The sequence below is a fragment of the Octodon degus genome, unplaced genomic scaffold (genome assembly GCF_000260255.1).
Source record: "Octodon degus isolate 3935 unplaced genomic scaffold, OctDeg1.0 scaffold00215, whole genome shotgun sequence".
In the NCBI taxonomy this organism is placed as follows: Eukaryota; Metazoa; Chordata; class Mammalia; order Rodentia; family Octodontidae; genus Octodon; species Octodon degus.
Window position 1 is genome coordinate 2,438,363 of NW_004524791.1, and position 18,665 is coordinate 2,457,027.

The following is an 18,665-nucleotide window of genomic DNA, read 5'->3' on the forward strand; positions in this document are numbered from 1 at the left end:
GCCTCCCGCTCCCGCCTCCCGCTCCCGCCTCCCGCCTCCCACCTCCCGCTCCCGTGCCTCCCGCTCCCGTGCCTGCTGCTCCCGCCTCCCACCTCCTGCTCCCGCCTCCCACCTCCCGCCTGCCTCCCGGAGGAGGAGTACATACCGTCATGATTCCAGGACCCAGGAGGAGGAGGAGCAGGGGTCCCGGGCCTGAATGTGTCATTTCACCATGCCCATGTTGAAGAGGAGGAGCGTCAATTTTTAGTTTTCGGTGTCAATGTGAGGAAAAGGAGTTGGGGTCACCGGTAGGACCTCAACACAGCTGTATTGAGGGGCCTCATCAGAAGGAGAGAACAAGGAGGCGGGATTGAGAGGGCTCCAGGTGGAAGTAGTAACGGAAGGGTCCTCTGTGAATATTAGATGGATCTGTTGTGTGGGAGAAGGCGCCGTCAGAGCTGGAAGAGCTTCGTGTGTGAGGAGCTCACTAAGGGGATGGGGGAGTGGGCTGTGACACATTGTCCTACAGTGGACCTGTTTGCTCTTGTGCCAGTGTGGCAGCTGTCCCACGTGTGCAGAGACACGGGGTCTACCCACCGGCTCTGTTGCCTAGTCCTTTAGAAAGGTAGGCTACTGCCTGAAGGGATGGTCCCTTCTTATGTCCTAAAACACCCACTGTATTGTGTCGCTTGTGAAAGGAGGAATGTATAGGAGTGGCGGGATCAAGGGGCTCTAACAAGGAACATTTTGATGCTTTATAGAGGGGCTGTGCCAGAGAGGCAAAGTTGGGAACCCATAGGCAGAAGAAATTAGCCAAACCGAGGAAGAAGAGAACTTGCTGTCTTGTGGTGGCACCTGGTGCTCACAAAGGAGGGCTTCGTGGTCAGCAGTGACTGCACAAATGGTGGGAGGGAGGGTGAGTCTTAGATATTTGACTTTTGGTGAAGCTCTCTGAGCTTTGGAGGGAGAGACCCTATAACTTCATCCTGACAGAAAATTGAGAAGAGTAGTTGTGTGTTGCAGGGCTAGGGCAAGAGAGGGAGAGCAAAGAGGAGGGCGTCTGTGTATTGGAGAGCAGGCTGGGCTTGAAGTCAAGGGTTTCGAGATCAGCAGCTTGGCTTGGCTAAGGAAGTGGGGACAGTTTACCTGAGCTGTTGAGATCAGAGAGTGTCTGGATCAGTCCATGTGAAGGCAAAAGGTCTTGGCAATTTGGGTGTAAGGGAATGGTGAAGAAGGCATATGGGCTGGAGTCTCTGTTTAGGGCTATCAGGTACTAGGGAATGTTGGGAAAGACTGTGGGATCTCTGAGGCACACTAGTCTAGGAATGGCATGTGTGGCCCAAGTGGGACTGGAAGTGTCTCAGAGTATGTGGTCGACAAGGGAAGAGGGAGGGAGGAGCTGGCTGTGCACTGAGGTTGGGTTTGTAGGACGCGTACTGTTGCGGGGTGAGAGAGGTGAGAGAGAAGTGGAGCTTTTGGAGGAGGCCTCTCCCCATGAGAGGCAGGGAACAGGTTGGGATCACGAGTGAAGAACAGCCTGGAGTCAGCAGGGAATGGGCCTGTCTGAAGGGGGTCATGTGGGTTGGCCATCAACACCCACTATGGAGACTGTAGAGCTAACACAGTGACTTTAGTGTCCTCTGCACTTGTTATGGGTGGGCTTGGGGTCTGACATTGCATTTTGCTCCTTCTTGTTGTCGTTTTGTATAGCACTGGCTTCTGACCTTTGTTGTAGAGCTTTGGTGCAGTTATAACCTTAGCACCTACTGAAGTTCAGGGGCAGATTTACAAAGTTTGGATTTATCCAGCTGTGCCTGGCTTGGGTCTGGCTGCTGTGCTCAGCTCCTTCCTGTTGCTGCCCTTGGGGGTGAACCTGATATGCCCCTTTGGCAAGATGTTCTGCTCCTGGACTAGCTGGGTGGTTCTGTCCCCTACACTCTCTGCAGGGATTGCAGCTGAAGGGTTTCACCCCAGGCCTGTATGCCAGTCCTGAGCCGAGTCTGGAGGGGACAAGGTGGAGTAGTGGGGAGAGGAAGCTCTCCCACACACTCACTGGGCCTGGGCTAGGACTGGATCTGTAGGTCCCTAGAACGCAGCAGAAATTCTCACTTAGCAGGCGGGGTGGGGGTGGGGGTGCTGTGGAGTGTTTGGGGGGACCCCAACACAGTGACTTTAGAACTTGGGAAGAATACTATATGTGGTCTCTGTGTCAGCAAGAAAAAGTTTTTTACCTGAGATGTCCAGAGAGACTCGGGACTCCGACAAAGGTGCCTCGATGTGGGCCGTGGAACCCACGCTCTGTTGTGGCTCCTCAGCGGCAAGACCAAGCAGGTCAAGTTGATGGATCTGGCTGTAGGGAGGTTTTCTGTGAGGGCAGGGAACTGGATGACTTGCCCGCTCCCTGGCGGCTAGGACAGTCACACGTCCAGTGACCCTTGAGCTTGTAGATGTCCCAGTGGTGGCTGCAGGTTGGGACTGGCTTGTGTCCGGTGTCCTTTTATTTTTTATGTTTTTTTCGGAACCAGGGATTGAACACAGGCCCTTGTGCTTGCTAGGCAAGCACTTATTCCACTAAGCCATCTCCCTGGCCCCAGTGTCCTTTTTTGTTGCAAGTGAAACAATCCAGGAAGGGCTTGGTGGCAGAGTTATTGAGGCTCAGCATTACCTTGCGAAGGTCCCGCTTTGATGCGAGTCTCGAGTGTCACAGCCAAAAGTTGGCACTGTGTATAGTTAATTTTTGTCTCTATTACTGAAGACATGGAAAGTTAGATTAAGTTTTTTTGTGGGGTTTGAGGGCTGAGATCTGTGTTTTAAGCCTAGAATGAGTGTCAGGAACAGATCAGGATATAAAATAGAAATTAATAACAACAGCTTCTTCAGGAGAATCTGGATCTACAACAGTATATCCAGTTTGGAGCAAAGCACTTGATTATTAGAATTTTACCTGAGTATCAAGTACCTTGAAATATAAAGTGTAACTAGAGAACTGTTATTTCTTACCAACCATGGACGTTTTAGCAGTTAAATCCTTGTAGAATGTTAACAGAGAACAGTTATATACTTTTATAGAGCACAGTCACAACAGATGGTGCAACCCCCATCTTGTTCTGGCACCCCTGAATGGAATGCACTTACGTAGCTTACATGTCATGTGAGTTTCAGTTAGAAAATCTTCATGGGGCTGATGACCTCATGTTGGCGTGGCAGGAACCTCTTATGGTGAATACCTGGCGCACAAGAGAAAGGCATGTGTTTAAATCTGAAAGAAAATCTATATTATAGAATACTGTATATTTGGAAGGCATGAATGTATTTAATATATTGAATATCCTTTATGAGAAGCCCTTATTTTCATTTTTTGAAAAACTTTGTTTTAACCGATGGCAAAATTATTGGGAGTGCCTTTTAAGGAGATTATTGGGGGCTTTTCATTGATGAACAAAGGTTGGCCACCCTTTATCCACCAATCAAGAGTCCTGTCCATTAATCTCTCCCCATTTTGGTGATTTTTATTTAATTATAAACTAATTTAATATCAGAACAGCTGGTAACACAGGAGAAAGCATGCTTTGAAGAAGTGTGGAACAGGTAACTTTTTTATTTTAGAGCTCAAATAAAGGAACAGCTGCTTATATAATGACATAAAAACAAACAAGTACACTCAGACACACATCTTTATAAAATGAGAGTGCACTCAAATATGTTTTTGGCTAGGTTAAATTATGATGATTTTTTAGGTTTGTAATTATGAGAGACTAGTCAGAACTTTTAGGGCCAGGGAGATGGCTCAGTGGAATAAGCGCTTCCCTGGCAAGCGCAAGGGCCTGAGTTCAATCCCCAGTTCTGTAAAAAAAAAAAAAAAAAGGGGCTGGTGAGATGGCTCAGTGGTCTAGAGCAGCTACTTGGAACAAGCTTAGCAAAGTACAGGGATGGCGGTTCGATCCCCCAGCACCACATGCCAGTCAGTCCCGCCCCCTGGTGGGCTGAGCTGGCGCCACACACACACACACACACACATAAATAAATAAATTTAAAAAATAAAATAATAAAAAAAGAACTTTTATAGGTCAGTTAGCAAAGATCTCTTAGAAGAAGAATTTGGAAAAAGGTCAAACCTCTTCTTTATGGTTAATATACGTTTAGGTCTAATGTAGTGTCTCAGGCTGGAGCGGGAGCCAGCGCACTGAGCAGAGTGTGAGGTTCGGCCCAGCGCAGTTGAGCAGCACTGACAGCGTGCAAGTCCCGGGCTGGTACACCGGCCGGCAGTGGGAGAAGCTGCACTGTTTGTTGTGGCTGTTCAGACTATCTGTAGAGGTGGCTGAGGGGCGGCGGAATGAGGGGAGAAGGAGGTGAGCAGCAGGCTGGGCTGGGAAGGGCAGTGTGTTCGCTTGCCCAGTGAGCTGGTGTCTGTAGCCCGATGGGGAGCAGAGGGAGGAGCACACACTGTAGGGAAAAATGTGTTGAAGTGGAAAACCTGAAGGGAAAAAGGCTGGCTATAAGGGGAGGGGGCAGCGAGGAATGTGAGGAATGTAGACCGCCTGGCACAGAGAAAGGCTGTAGAGAGGCGGTGAAGAGAGAGAGCGAGGCGTCACTTCAGCCTCCTGAAAGCTGAAAGGTCAGGAGAAGCAGCGGCTGCAGGGGAGGCGCTTGGAGGAGGGCTGCCGTAGGAGTCCATGGGGCCTGCGGTGGCCGGGGAGCAGGCTCCGGCTGCCTGTTCTGCAGGGTGGCGTGTAGGGGGATCTGATCTGATGGAGAGATTATTAGGCAGGGGAGCTGTCCGTGGTTTTAGTGACTGCGGAGAGAGATGGGGTGAGGAAGTCACAGCAGGGTGAGAGGCTGCTGCAGCAGGTGAAAGGAGGGGTGGCAAGGCCGGAAGCTCAGGAAACTTTAGTGGAGGAAACTGAGGAGCTGCAGCTGGGGCTTGGGGAGGCGAGTGAAGACGGGGCAGCGTCTTCCGGAGGACCCAGGAAGCAAAGGGAGGGGCCCTGGGCGGAGCCGCCCCAGCTAAGAGTACATGGACCCCTTTGTACTGTGGAGGGAGGGAGGGAGGGAGGGAGGGAGGGAGGATGGATGTGTGAGCGAGGGACGGATCCTCACAGAGAAAAAAGCCAGATTACTGGGGATTTCCTGCCCTTTGCCAGTGTGGTGACAGTTCCCCAAACTTTGGAGAATTAGTGGATCAGAAGGGGTTTTTTGATAGGCCACTGGGTTTAACTGTCTAGCTTATATTGTGGCCAAGCTGTCTGGCAGCAAAAGATTAGCCATTTTGGTTTTATTACCTTCCGGAGGCCTAGGAAGCCAAGTTATGGACAAGACAACCCAATGGAGTGTCTTCTCGAGGTTGGTAATGAGGATTTCCCATGGTAATCAAATTGGGGCTGAGTTGGGCTTTAAAACCAGGAAGGCGAAAAAATAAATAAATAAATAAATAAATAAAAACAGGAAGGCGGATCTTTGCTGCATCTCCTGCAAGAATGAGGACAATGGGGCTGGGGAGATGGCTCAGTGGAATAAGCGCTTCCCTGGCAAGCACAAGGGTCTGAGTTCAATCCCTGGTTCTGAAAAAAGAATAAAGACCATTCTTAGCAATCAGACTGTTGACATTCCAGAAAATGTCGACATCACTCTGAAAGGACGCACAGTTATTGTGAAGGGCCCCAGAGGAACCCTCTGGAGGGACTTCAACCACATCCATGTGGAACTCAGTCTCTTAGGGAAGAAAAAGAAGAGGCTCTGGGTTGACAAATGGTGGGGAAACAGAAAGGAGTTGGCAACTGTCCGCACAATCTGCAGCCATGTGCAAAACATGACCAAGGGGGTCACGCTGGGCTCCCGTTACAAGGTGAGGGCTGTGTGTCACTTCCCCCATCAACATCGTTTTTCAGGAGAATGGGGCTCTTGTCGAAATCCGGAATTTCTTGGGTGAGAAATAGATTCGCCGAGTTCGTATGAGGGCAGCTGTTGCTTGCACAGTATCACAAGCCCAGAAAGATGAGCTGATCCTTAAAGGAAATGACATTGAGCTTGTTTCAAATTCAGCAGGCCACAATAGTAAAAAACAAGGATATCAGAACACATTTTTGGATGGTATCTAACAGTTCAGCGGCCAGATGAGTAAGATCCAAGAGTTAATCCAGCTACAGAAATGACCTTCTGGATTGTAAAGATGATCTGTGATATTTTAATGAAACAATAAAAGAACACAGAGGAAATCTGGGGAAATTGAGGCATTCTCTGGATTGGAACCAAGGCAGGCTGAGGCTTCTGTGGCCTTCTGACAGGGTGGGGTTGGCGGGTGTTTAGATACACCCGAGGAGCTGACGGGGCCTCCCTGAGGGCGGGAGGGCAGCAGGAAACTGCACCCCGGGCTGCGCTGGAGAAGAAGGGGAGCAGGGTGGGCCTTTGTTCTACAGGCTTCAGCCACGTTAGATGACCAACACGGTGACTCAGCAATTTGTACTAGGGCCAGAGCCTGTCAGCAGCCATACCACAGATGGCCAAAGACCAGAGGGAAACTCCAGAAGTTATGCATAATGTTAGGGTTTGGGCAGTGCAGTAGAGATAGGAAAGATAAAAGCAGCCTTTATTAACTCCAAAGACAGGAGAGGATCAAAGGCGGATGGGAAAATCCTCCCACCTCAGACAAGAGAGCTGGGGCTTTTGTGGACTTTCGCTGGGGTGGAGTTGGAGGGGCGGTTTCACTTACATGTAAGGAGCTCATGGGGTCTCCTGGGTGTGGTGGAAAGGTGAGAGGAGATTGTACCTAGGGCTGGAGTGGGGAAGAAGAAAGGAGTGGTCCTTGGGAAGGTAAGCTGCTGTTTTAGGGGCTTCAGCCATGTTAGATGACCACCGTAATGATTCAGCAGTTCATACTGGGGCCAGAACGTGTCACACAATGTGTCAGTTGCATGCTGTAAATCTTGTGCTGCCCAGCCTCCTGGCTGCATCTAGTCATCCACAGGCCCCTGGGTCTCTTTTTGGGACCAGAAACCCTTGTTTCACTTAACAACGAAGCCCAAGCTCTGCCAGCATGAGGCAAGCAGAAGCCACGAGTGCCTCCTTCAGGGCAGAGGCACAAGCTGTGTGGAGCAAAGCCATGCTCTGAGGTCACCTCGATTTACGGTTGTAGGGAATTTTGTCTGTGTTGTTCTGCTTTGTGGGAGTGAGGCCTGCTGGGAGAGCACTTGTCCCCGACTAGTCAAGTGCTCTCCCAATGAGCTGAGCTGCACTGCCCGCTCTTAGAAAGTTTTTATGTGAGACGGGGTTTCCCCAAGTTGCACAGGGTAGATGCAACCCTGCAATCCTCCTGCCTCAGTCTCCTGAGTAGTGGAGACTGCAGGCGTACGCCACCATGTCTAGCAGAATGAAGTTTTTACGTAGGAAAAGTTTCTTTTTTTTTTTTTTTTTTTTTAACAAAGAATGCAATTTAATAAGAACTTAATTGACAGAAGGGCTAGGAGCCCATCTCAGCCAGCAGCAACACAGGGTTCCTAGATTACAGACAAGAGGAGGGGCTTGTATGCTAAGCTAGACCAAGGTACAGTATGTGGGCTTGATCAAGAGCTATTAACATAGGGGCCGGAGAGCACAGCAGAGAAACAGGAAGAAGGAAAGGGCCTTTGTTTTCTTTGAGGACATGGAGAGAATTTGGGTAGAATAAGCACCTGCCTGGCAAGCACAAGGTTCTGAGTTCAATCCTGGTACCACAAAAAAAAGGAAAAAAGAAAAGGACTATTAGCACATCAGAGGTCAGCTAAGCAACAGTCAGGTACCGTCAGGCCTGGCACCAGATGCTCAGCTGACGGCTGTGTGCAGGGCTTCATGGGCCGGGCTTCAAATGCAAGCTGGAATTATCTGGTGGGCAAGACCGTCTCATCACCAAGATGCAAAGCTAAAAGAGTCTAAGGTTGGGGCTGGGGAGCTGGCTCAGGAGAATAAGCACTTGTCTGGCAAGTGCAAGGGCCTGAGTTCAATCCCCGGTTCCACAAATAAAAGGAAAAAAAAAAAAAAAAAAAGTCGAAGGTTTCTTTCCTTAAATGCACTGATTTAATTATTTACAGAGTTGACTTTCACACTGATGGTAAAAATCAAACTAGAACTTACCCAGGAAATTGTAACAAAGGAAAAGAAATTTATGGTCATGGCCATATTGGTGGCTGCTGCTGCTGAGCAGCTGTTGAGTAAAAGGTGGCTGCCCTGCGGCCACTTTCCAGTTGTGATGGGGACCGCAGGGGCTCGAAGTCTCTTCCTCCAGCCAGTCCTGGCTCCACTTCTGCAGGACAGGAGCACCTCCACCGTCGTCACTTTCCCCGACTCTTGACAATTCCTGACTGGTTGGCCTGTGCTTTGCAGGTGCATACAATGGGACACACCTGCTCACCTTAAGCCTAGAGGTGAAAAGCCGGAGGAGGAGGAGGCAGGGGCCTGTTGTCCTGAAGGCCCCACACCTGAGGCCCTGGAGCAGCCCCCTCCTTTTACTTGCTTTGTTTTGCAGCCTGAAGGGTTGGGCTGCCTGGAGTTTGTGGTCCTCCTGCCTCAGCTTCCTGAGTGGTAAGGTTCACGGGTGTGTGCCACAGCTTCCAACAGCCCCACCTCCTATAGTGCCTCTCCCCTCCAGCTGCAAGCTGGGGGTCACCCTGCACTGAGGGAACCCTTAGAGCCAGTGGATCCAACCACAGTGCCTGCTGACTGTCAGCCCGATTCACATGATGCCTCTGACCTTGCCTGGGCTGGTGATGCCGGCTTTGCCCACTCATGGGTTGTGTGGGAATTGGCATTTTTTCCTTCCTGTACATGTTCTGTGTATCCACTTCCTTGTTCTGTATATGGAGCTTATTTGTGTGTGCTGGAGTTCTATCCAACATCAGCTCTGGCCCAGGCTGCCGCCGGTCCCTAAAGGCGGTCTCTATCCCCGGCTCTGGACTGCGCTGCCCCATTCTGCGCTGTCTGCTATGGCGCCTCAAGGCTTTGCCCTTGAAGGCTGCAGCTCCTTCCTTTCCCTGGCCAGAGGGTGCCTGCATTTCTGCAACTTCAATATCAACTTGTCGGACTGCGCAAAGACATTTGCTGGAGCAGGGCATGGTGCACACACCTGTAATCCCAGGTGCTTGGCAGGCTGAAGCAGGAGGGTCCCGTGGGGTGAAGCTCTTTGTTCTCTTCTTAGAGGTGTTATAAAGCTAACAGTTGGCCCAGCTCTCAGTACAGAAGCAAAACAACCACAAAAGGAAACAGAAAGAAAAGCGGCAGTGTTCCAGAGGAGGCTGGTTCCTTAGAAAATCCCAGTACTGTAGGTGACCAGGCTGCTGCAGGACAACAGGACGTTGGTCTCAGAAACATCCCCCCTCCAGGCCTGGAGGGCCCACCCCCCCCACCTCCCCTGTCCCACCTCCCCGTACCCAGGGACCACGTGGATGCAGCGGGCGCTAAGCCTCGTCTTCTGCAAGGGCCATCTCTGGCCCGCCCATCACATCCCCAGCTGGGAGCGTGTGCTGGAGCAGAGCAGCCTGGTCCCTGGCCAGCCTCACCCGTTCACCTCCCACCTGGACGCAGAGCCCTAGGGCCTGCGCTTCTGCAGGGCAGGGCCAGGAGGAGGGGCGGGCATGGGACACAGTAGGCAGGAACACGCGGGCAGCAAGCAGGGGCGGCCGGGCACCTGAAGGTGGATGGGCAGTCCCTCGGATAGGCAGGTGAGGGCGGGTATCGTCCACCATAGCCTGTGACAACTCTGGGGAACTAGGGGAGGAGAGAGAACCCTGGCAGGCTGTGGCAGGCCAAAAGCGCACAGAGCTGAGCCAGCCCTCCTGGGCCAGCTTGGATGGGATGTCCCATCTTCTCCGGTTGGGGCACTGGCACTGACCGTGTCCCCTCCACCTTTGTGGCCCAGGCCTCTGTCTCTCCTGTAGCCAGGGCAGGGTTCTTCCTAGAGCTCAGGCTGAGGTCTGGGGCTCCCCTCAAGGTGGGGTACATGGCATGGAACCCCAAGGAGGTGCTCGACTCCTACCACTTCCACAAATTGGCCAACTTCCTACCAGACCCCAGCTCCTTCGAGGACTTTGTGGATGAGTTTCTTGAGGGCACAGGTAGGTCCTGGGGACTTTGGTGGCTCAGGGGATCCCTATTTCCTCGTCACTGGCTGCTGGGCCAGTGTGTTCATTCATCACTGATAAAATGCCTGTCATCCCAGCACTTGGGAGGCTGAGGCAGGAAGATCCCTGCGACTTCAAAGCCAGCCTGGGTTGCACAGTGAGTGTGAGGCCAGCCTGGGCTTCATAGCAAGACCCAGTCTCAAAGGAAAAAAAAAAGAGTTGAGGTTTGCTTGGCTCACAGCTGGGACCCCTCATCCCTGAGCGGCTCCAAGGCAGAAGGGCAGAGAGCAAGGAGCAGGGACTCACCCATCCAGGTCACACCCAGCGGACACCTCCAGCCATCAGTGGAGACCCTACCAGGTCCCGGGCCCGCTGGCCCTGGCACATCCTCAACTAGGGGCTTCCGAGTTGCAGATATAAACAGCTCCCGCGGCCCCGCCCCCTCGCGGCCCAGCCCCTGGCAGCCTGGCCTGCGCCTCCTTCCCATCTCTCCTCCCAGGCTTTCTTCGGCTCCTGGTTTGAGCTCGTGAGGGGCTGGCTGGGTCTGAAGCCGGACCTGAACACGCTCTTCATCACCCACAAGGAGCCGCAGCAGGTGGGCGCCTCCGCCAGCCCCCAACCTCATCCCGCCACTAATCGCAGATAAGCCCAGGGAAGCATCTTTGTTTCCGAATAGATTCAATCTGTCTGCTCCTCCATCAAGCTCCTACACGCGATCAACAAATACACAGGCTTTCCTGTCTGGGGGCCAGAGAACAGCACGCGTGATGCCAAGGAACCGAGAGTTCCCGGCACAACTCCAGCTCCGGGTGTGAGCGCCCAGCAAGGTTTCCGCTCAGAACAACAAGCGGAAGAGCCCCCTTCCAAGGCAGTGTCTCAGTAAGATGTGTGTGCTAGGGCGTGGGTCGCGGCCCCTGCGCTCTAGGCCAGACTGCCGCTGCACTCTATCCCCAGCACATCTTCTTTTTATTCATTTTCGGACAGCATCTCACAAAGTTGCCCAACTGGGCTCAAACGCCTGTGTAAGGAACCCTTCCACCTCAGCCGCCTGAGCTGGCCACTGGGCTGCTGTTGGAAGCGACTGGAAACGTACTATTAAGTAAAGCAGCCAGGTGCGGTGGTGCCTACCTGTAATCCCAGCTTCACCAGAGGCTGAGAGAAGCGGGTTGCTGGAGTCCAGGAGTTCAGACCGGGGCTGGGCAGCGCGGAGGCCCCACCACCATGAGAAAGGAACCAGAGCACCTCCCGCAAGCCTGGGCTCCCAGGTGGAGCCCTCCTAAACCTTGAGCCGCATGTGCTTAGTTCGCTGGGCCTCGGGCTCAGCCCACACCCACACTTGGCTGTGTCTACCACGCGACACCAGTGACTGAGACAGTGTGGTAGCAGTCACTTCCGGGTTTTTTCAGCAAAAGTCAAAACTCAGTTTCTATAGCTTTTGGATTTAGGAAGGCATTGAGATATGTGACCAAATTCTATAAAATTCAATGAGATCTTTCAATACCAAGTGCATGATTTCTTTAACATAAAACTGTTAAGTCCATAGGGTTTTTTTGGCAGTAGCGGGAATCAAACTCAGGACCTTATGCTTGCCAGGCAGGCGTTTATGCTGCTGAGCTATCTTCTAGGTCCTAGGTCTATAGCTTTTGTTCCTCCCAATCTAGAGGAGTTGTTCATGAGATGGAGCCCCACTATGCAGCCCAGGCTGGCCTAGAACCCTGGGTGACCTTCCTGGCTCAGCCTCTGGGCTGCTGGGGTTCTGGGCACGCACTGCCACGCCAGGTTATCAGAATCCTCGTGCTGCTTTTAGCCCTTTGGAATCGGAGATGATGTTGGCCAGTTTGCACCAGAGACGGGGTGGGGGCCAGGCAGTCCAGGCTGCTGGATGCCCCTGCTGTCCTCATCAGCTTTGAAATCAGGCTTTGCCTCGGCTACTGGGGCATCCCCAGCACTGGCGCCTGGCATGGGGCAGAGACTCGTGCACAGAGTGGACAACAGGGGGATGCTTGCTGGGACAGAGGGGCTGTGAGGAGCCGGCTGATCTCCGGGCCTCCCCTGCCGCAGTTGGGTGGTGACATCCAGAGACATCGCCTGGATGCTGGCTGGTGATCAGAGAAGGTGAGGATGACAGTGGTGCGGGCAGCAGCTCTGTAGCTCTGGGGCCCAGGGGTCCTGGCCACGCCCATCAGCTGTCCAGCTCTTAGGAAGACACCAGCCATCGGCCCTGTCTTTGTCTCTGATCACCCATCTGCCTATCTGCTCGCATTCACCTGTCCGTGTCCCTCCACCTATCCACTCTCTGCCCACCTATCCACCCACCCACCCACCACTGTGCCACCTGACCCATGCCCAGCTGTGTATCTGCCCATCCCTGTGTCCACCCCTCTGGCCCTCGTCTTTCCTTTGTGCCATGGAGCTCACAATGCAGGCGTCATATCTCAGTGCCCTTTCTTCACCCCACACAAATGTTAGCAGCTGCATAATCTTCTATGATATAGATACAGTTTAACTAAATCTCTTCCATTAGTGGGTATTTAGGGTTTCTCCCTGCTATACTGGTGATTAAACCCAGGGTCTCCACACTTAGCTAAACCTTCAACCATTTTTAAGTTGTTTATATTGAGACAGGGTCTTGCTAAATCAACAAATTGTCCTGCTTGGCCCTGAATTTGTAAGCCTTCCCCAGCCTCCCAGAGTGCTGGGCTTACAAGCATGTGCCACCATGTCAGGCTAACATTTAAGTTTTTCCAACTTCTTGCAATAGCAAGTCTCATGGGACTGGGTGGCTTTGTTCAAATGTGTGACCACTCCTGTGGTGCCACCTTTACCCATCCCTGCGCTCTGGTGCAGGCGCCCCAGGCCACCCTGCAGAAGCTCAGTGACTTCCTGGGATGTCTGATGGGGCCTGAGGAGAAGGACTCCATCCTGCAGCACTGCAGCTTCCGCTTCGTGAGCCAGAGCTGCATGGTCACCTATAGCCTGGTGCCTGAGCAGGTCATGGACCCCAGCCAGGGCCGCTTCCTTCAGGAAGGTATGAGCTTGGTCCCTGAGTCTCCCACACCTCCCCTTGCTGAGGCCACACCCGGCCCTGCTGCCCTGGCAGTCCTGCCTCTGAACACCCTGTATCCCCATGGCTTCTGCCTGGGGCAGCCCCTCTCCAGGGTGGTGAGCCTTGGAGAGACTCCCAGGCCCTGGCTTCTCCCCGACAACAGCTGCCATGGGCAGGCTTTCCTCTGTCCCTGACCACATCTGGCTCTGCCCCCGTGATTTGGGGGCCCTGACCCACTCCGCTCCAACGCTGGTGCTCCCAGGAGGCTGCCCTTCGCATCATCCCCAGGGTCCAGGCTCTGAAGCCCCCTGCAGGCTCTTACCCTACCACTTTGAAGTCTGAAAGCCAGCATGGTGGCCTGCATGGCTCATAGAAGAGGGGTCGCAGACAGTCACTTAGACACAGGCGGTGTGGCCCAGTGTCAACCCACGCAGCTCCTAGAAAAGCTCTGAACAAAAAGGAGCCCATGCTGGGCCCGGGGCAGCTGGCATCTCAGGAGACGTGCTGCCTGCACGCGGCACTCGTACCCGGGACGAGTGGGGTTTGGACCCCACACTGCCTCGCTTAGTGATGCTAGCCCTGTTGTGACGGCACCTGAAGACACCTCGGTGCTTCCTGGGTCCCCGTGGGGCTTGGGGTACCTGGCTGGCAACGCTCTATGGTCTGAGCCCCTCGGAGCCTCCCACATGCAGTGTCCTGGGCCCTCAGCTCCCCTACTCCTCTGTGGGCAAAGGCGCCGTGAGCTCTGGGGCAGCTGAACAACCACAGCCTGTGAGCCACGGTTCTACAGCCAGACTCCAGCGTGGGCATCTCAAGGCTGAGCTCGCTGTGAGGCTGGGCTCCTTCTGGCCCCTCCCGCTGCAGCCGAGGCTCCCGGCCGGCAGACTCTCCCCTCTTGTCCCCACCCTTCCGCTCTACTTCTATTGAGCAAGAACAGTGGGCCACCCTTGCTGTCTCTCCTAGGGACCTGGGGTCAGTTGTGCTATACCCTAATCCCCCACTGCCTCTCCCCAGGTGTCAGAGGGGACTGGAAGGAGCACATCTCTCCAGAGCAGAGCGAGAAGTTCAACGCTGTCTACCGGGCCAAGAGGGGCAACGTGGGCGTCCACCTCCCTTGGGCCCGGGACCGACCCAGCCACTCACTGCTTGTCCTGCCCGGATCCCGAGCACCTTGGCTGTGCCAACCCCACTGGCAGTGATGTGGCAGTAGAAGAACTTGGTGGGGGGTGGGGCTTGGCCATCATTTGTTCCTCCTTCGCCCGGTGTACCCCAGTGGACTGGTACAGTCGCTTCAGTGCCTTCCCTGGCTGTCCCTCCCCACGCCCCACTCCAACATGAGCCAGCCAGGCAGGCAGCCTTGCACTCCCCTCCACATCCCCGCTTCAGATGATGCTGTTGTCTTTTAGAGAACGAAGAGGGGAGCTGGGAGACAAAATCAGGATCTGGGCCCCAGTTTTTATTTATTATTATTTTTTTAATGTATTTAGTCCAAGGTCTACAGGGTCTCACTACACAGATTGGACTCGTAGTGATCCTCCCGTTTTCAGCCTCCCAAGGGCTGGGATTACAGGTGTGTGCCACCACTCCCGGTCTCAATCGCATCTCAGAGTGCCCCGGGGGAGAGAGCACACAGAGGATCAAACCCGGGTCCCTGCGCTGGCCTAAGCAGGTGCTCTAGTCTGCTGAGCTCTCTGGCCAGCCCTTGGGCCCCTACCACCTTTTCAGCCTTGCCCCAACCTGTGCTGCCCCGTAGGCAGCGCTCCCTCCCCAGCCGCTGCTCCAGTTGGGCTAGCAGGGCCCCCTTCTGTCCTGACCCAGGCTGCAGCACAGGCCGTGCTATGGTGAAGCTCACTGCGGTGCTCCTGCAAACTGCTCGCGAGTTGTTTCTGGGGTAGTGTGCTGTCTTAAGTTACTTCCCCTTTGCTGAAACGCAGCGCCCAACCCCACCCCCGGGAGTGGAGAGGCTTGCTCCGGTTCACAGCTTGCAGCGGTTTCAGCGCACGCACGGCCGGCCGGCTGGCTGCAAGGCAGGGCGGCGGCAGAGCAGAACCAGCCCACGCACTGCCGGCAGGAAGCGGCGCCACGGAGGGGCGGGCGGACTGGGATGCGCAGATACGCCGTCCTGGCCACGCCCAGGCCCGGCGCTCCCGCCGCGCCTCTCCGCAGCAGCTCGCAGGCCTCCGGGGACCGCCCGCCCGCACCCACCGCAGTAGTCGTGAGCCCCGCTCCCCGCCGCTCCCCGCCGCTCCCCGCCGGTGAGCGCACGAGGCGTTAGCAGGACATCTAGATATAATCATAACGTGTGTTCCAAGAGTCCTGCAAATCTTTTTGAGATTATTTTTAACCTTGAACGGTGTGAATGGTGAAGTCGTTTCCAAAGACAGAGCAGTAGGAAAAACTCAACTTGACTCCTGGGAGGTGGAGTGGTGAGCGGCAGTCGGAGAGCCTCTCCGAGATTTGGTGCCCAGACACTTGGATTTAGCAACAGGGGGAAGGAAGGGACGGAAGAGGGTCCCCGGGACCAGCAAGGGTCTGCAGCGAGGAGTGAAGCGCACGGGAACATGCAGCCGAAGGAAGAGGACGCAGGGCGGCCTTCCGGGGCCTCACTTCAGGGAGGGGTGGCTGGAAGGTGCAGACGTAAGGTTGCCGCTGGAGACGCCACAGTGCGTTGTGGCCGCGGATCGCGCGGTTCAGGTGCCCCGCAGAGAGGGCGACTGGCCAGCAGGCATCGTGGGGAGCCCGACTGAGCCCAGCACTATCCCTTCAGGCTGGGCTTGTGCTCACTTTGTAGCCCAGGCTCCTCCCAGACTCCCAACGATCCTCCTGCCTCAGCCTCCTGAGTACTTTCTTTTTTTCCTTTTCTGATTTCTTGTTTGTTTTTAGGGCTGCAAATGTTGCCTGCAGTCGTCTTGCTGTCCTGTCCTGTTTCATTCTGTGCTTGTTTTTATTTCCTCCTCTTTCGCTCCTGTCACCTGCACGTTGCCCTAAATTCATGTCATCTCCTTTGCCCTCCAGCCTTCCTTCTAATCTCTTCTTACTCTATTTCTCTGGTTTTGCCCAGTCCTTTTAAAATTTTCTCCTCTAAGGGTAAAATCACCATATTGAGGGCATATTTACTGTATACAATTTTATGATTTCTTTTAAATTTGGTTATATGTCTATAAATCTAGTTGATATGTTTAAAGGTGGTACCTTAATAGTTACCACAGTGTATCATTCTGTAGGCTGTGCTTGATGCTATTATTATTGCTGATAGTACTACTTTAGCCAAGGTGACGTAATTGTCCTAATCGATTGTTCTTCCTGGTGTATAGATTAAGACTGAGATTGAGGACCGGGGAAATACGTGCCTGCCTGGCAAGTACAAGGTCCTGAGTGCAATCCCTTGTACTACACACATACAAAAAGACTGAGATTGCCTAAGGATCAAAAACAATACTATAGGCCAGTTCCAAAGAGCCAGGAGTTGCCAGGGAGATGGTTCAGTGGAATAAGTGCTTCCCTGGCAAGTGCAATCCCCGGTTCCGCCAAAACAACAACAACAACAAAGAGCCAGGGGCTGAGCCAACAGGCAGCAACTTCCCATTCCCAATAAATGAAAGAGGAGGATCTTGCAACAGACTCAAAGCCCAAATGCCAGACATATCTGGAAGATATTTCTGAGAAGCAGTCACTTATGAAAGGTTCAAATTCTAGCAATAAAAACTATCTGCCATAAGCTATTTATAAGCATCAACGCAGAAATTCAACTAAAAGAAAAGAAAATCAGAAGACAATTAAGATGCAACCTCACATGTTCAGGTCACCAAAAGTAAATCTAGAGACCAATGAGGTGGAACAATTTGAAAGCCACTCACCCAGACGTTCTGAAGTGCTAGCAGGGGAAGTAACAAAGCAGATGGAAGAGGCTCTAGAAAAAAAATCAGAAATAATCTCTCCAGTAACTACAGAGAGGGGGACCATAACGAAAGAATTGGTGAGTGACTCTAGAGCAGATACAGATTTAAACAGAAAAAATAGAGGAATTTAAGAAAATGGTGGAAATCATGAACAGCCAACGTAGAAAAGAAATGAAACATCAAACAGATTCAAACAGCTATCCAGGAGATTAAAACTTCCGTGGAAAGCACATAGAGCAAAATGAGGCAGTGTGAGGACAGGCCAGACACAGACAACGGGATTGTGGTGAGTGGTTATGAAAAGGAAGACTTTTTAAAATTAGGACGGGACCATGAAAAGCTCAATCCAACAGCTGCTAGAGAATGCAAAGCGGGATAATGTAAGACTGATGAGAGTCAATGAAAAAGCTGGAGGCAGTGGAAATGACATTTTAAAAATCTGTTCACAGAATTAATGGAAAAATACCCTCCAAGCATTGAGAAAGAACTTGACGCAGAGATAAGTGAGATATATAGAATTCTAACTAGCCATGATAGAAAAATTTGCACTAAGGCATATAATAGTCAAGATTCCAGGGGGCTGGGGAGATGGCTCGGCGGAATAAGCGCTTCCCTGGCAAGCGCAAGGGCCTGAGTTCAATCCCTGGTTCCGCAAAAAAATAAAGATTCCAGAAATTCAGCATAGGCACACAGTACTAAAAGCTAGCCAGGTGTGGCGGTGCATGCCTGTAACCCCTAGCAGTCAGGAGGCAGGGGCAGGAGGATGGCCCTGAGTTTGAGGCCAGCTTAGGGTACAAAGTGAGCTCAAGGCCATCCTGAACTGCATAGCAAGACCCTGTCTCAAAAAGACCAAAAAAAAAAAAAAAAAAAGTATAGAGAAAAAAGACATTTGCAAGACAAAGAACACCTGAAGAAATTCATGACCACCAAAGAAGCTCTCCAGAATTTTTGGAAGGGACTGGGAAGATAGGTCAGCAGTCTAAGCACCTGCCTGGAGAGTGCAAGGACCCAGCTTTGATCTCTGATACCACATGCTGTGCCAGCCTTGGAACCGACAGTGTGCTGTGACGGCGAACAAAGCCAGATGTGGTGGCGCATGCCTGGAACCCAGCACTGGGGAGGCTGAGACAGGAGGATCACTATGAGTCTGGGCTGCGTACTGAGACCCTGTACCAAATAAATAAATAGATTTTTAAAAAATTTAAACAAGGGCTGGCCAAAAAGCTCAGCAGATTAAAGCACCTGCAAGCAGACCCAGAGGCTGGGGCTTCGTCCCAGGCCTGCCATGCTGGTCCCGCCCACAGGGCTCCCTGAGATGGCAATTGAGACTGGGCATGGTGGCGCACGCCTGTAATCCCAGCTCTTGGGAGGCTGAACACAGTCGGATCAATATGAGTCTGATCTAGTAGTGAGACCCTGAACACCCTTGTAGACCCTGCCCTAAAATTAAAAAAAAAAAAAATTAAAATGTCCAGAAAGACATCCTAGAAAGGCTAACAAGGACTACAACTCCATAAACTGCAACAGAATGAATCTACCAGACAAGGGAAGAAACTAAAAGAGGGAGAAAAAAGGGAATCAATAGCAGGGAAATGACATAAGGACACATCAGTATGTATCGGTTACAGTCACCACTGTAATTGCTCTCAGTGCCCA

The 18,665-nt window shown here is 52.7% G+C and overlaps 1 protein-coding gene across 1 annotated transcript in view; it reads left to right on the forward strand.

The window, feature by feature from the left end:
- Positions 1-14,591, forward strand: part of LOC101580991 (bile salt sulfotransferase) — an 18,983-nt gene extending 4,392 nt beyond the window's left edge. Inside the window, 5 exon segments of the mRNA XM_023705207.1 lie at positions 9,379-9,541; positions 9,916-10,059; positions 10,566-10,659; positions 12,912-13,092; positions 14,125-14,591. Coding sequence (XP_023560975.1) covers positions 9,379-9,541; positions 9,916-10,059; positions 10,566-10,659; positions 12,912-13,092; positions 14,125-14,309 — 767 coding nt within the window. The 3' untranslated portion in view covers positions 14,310-14,591.
- The last annotated feature ends 4,074 nt before the right edge of the window (positions 14,592-18,665 follow it).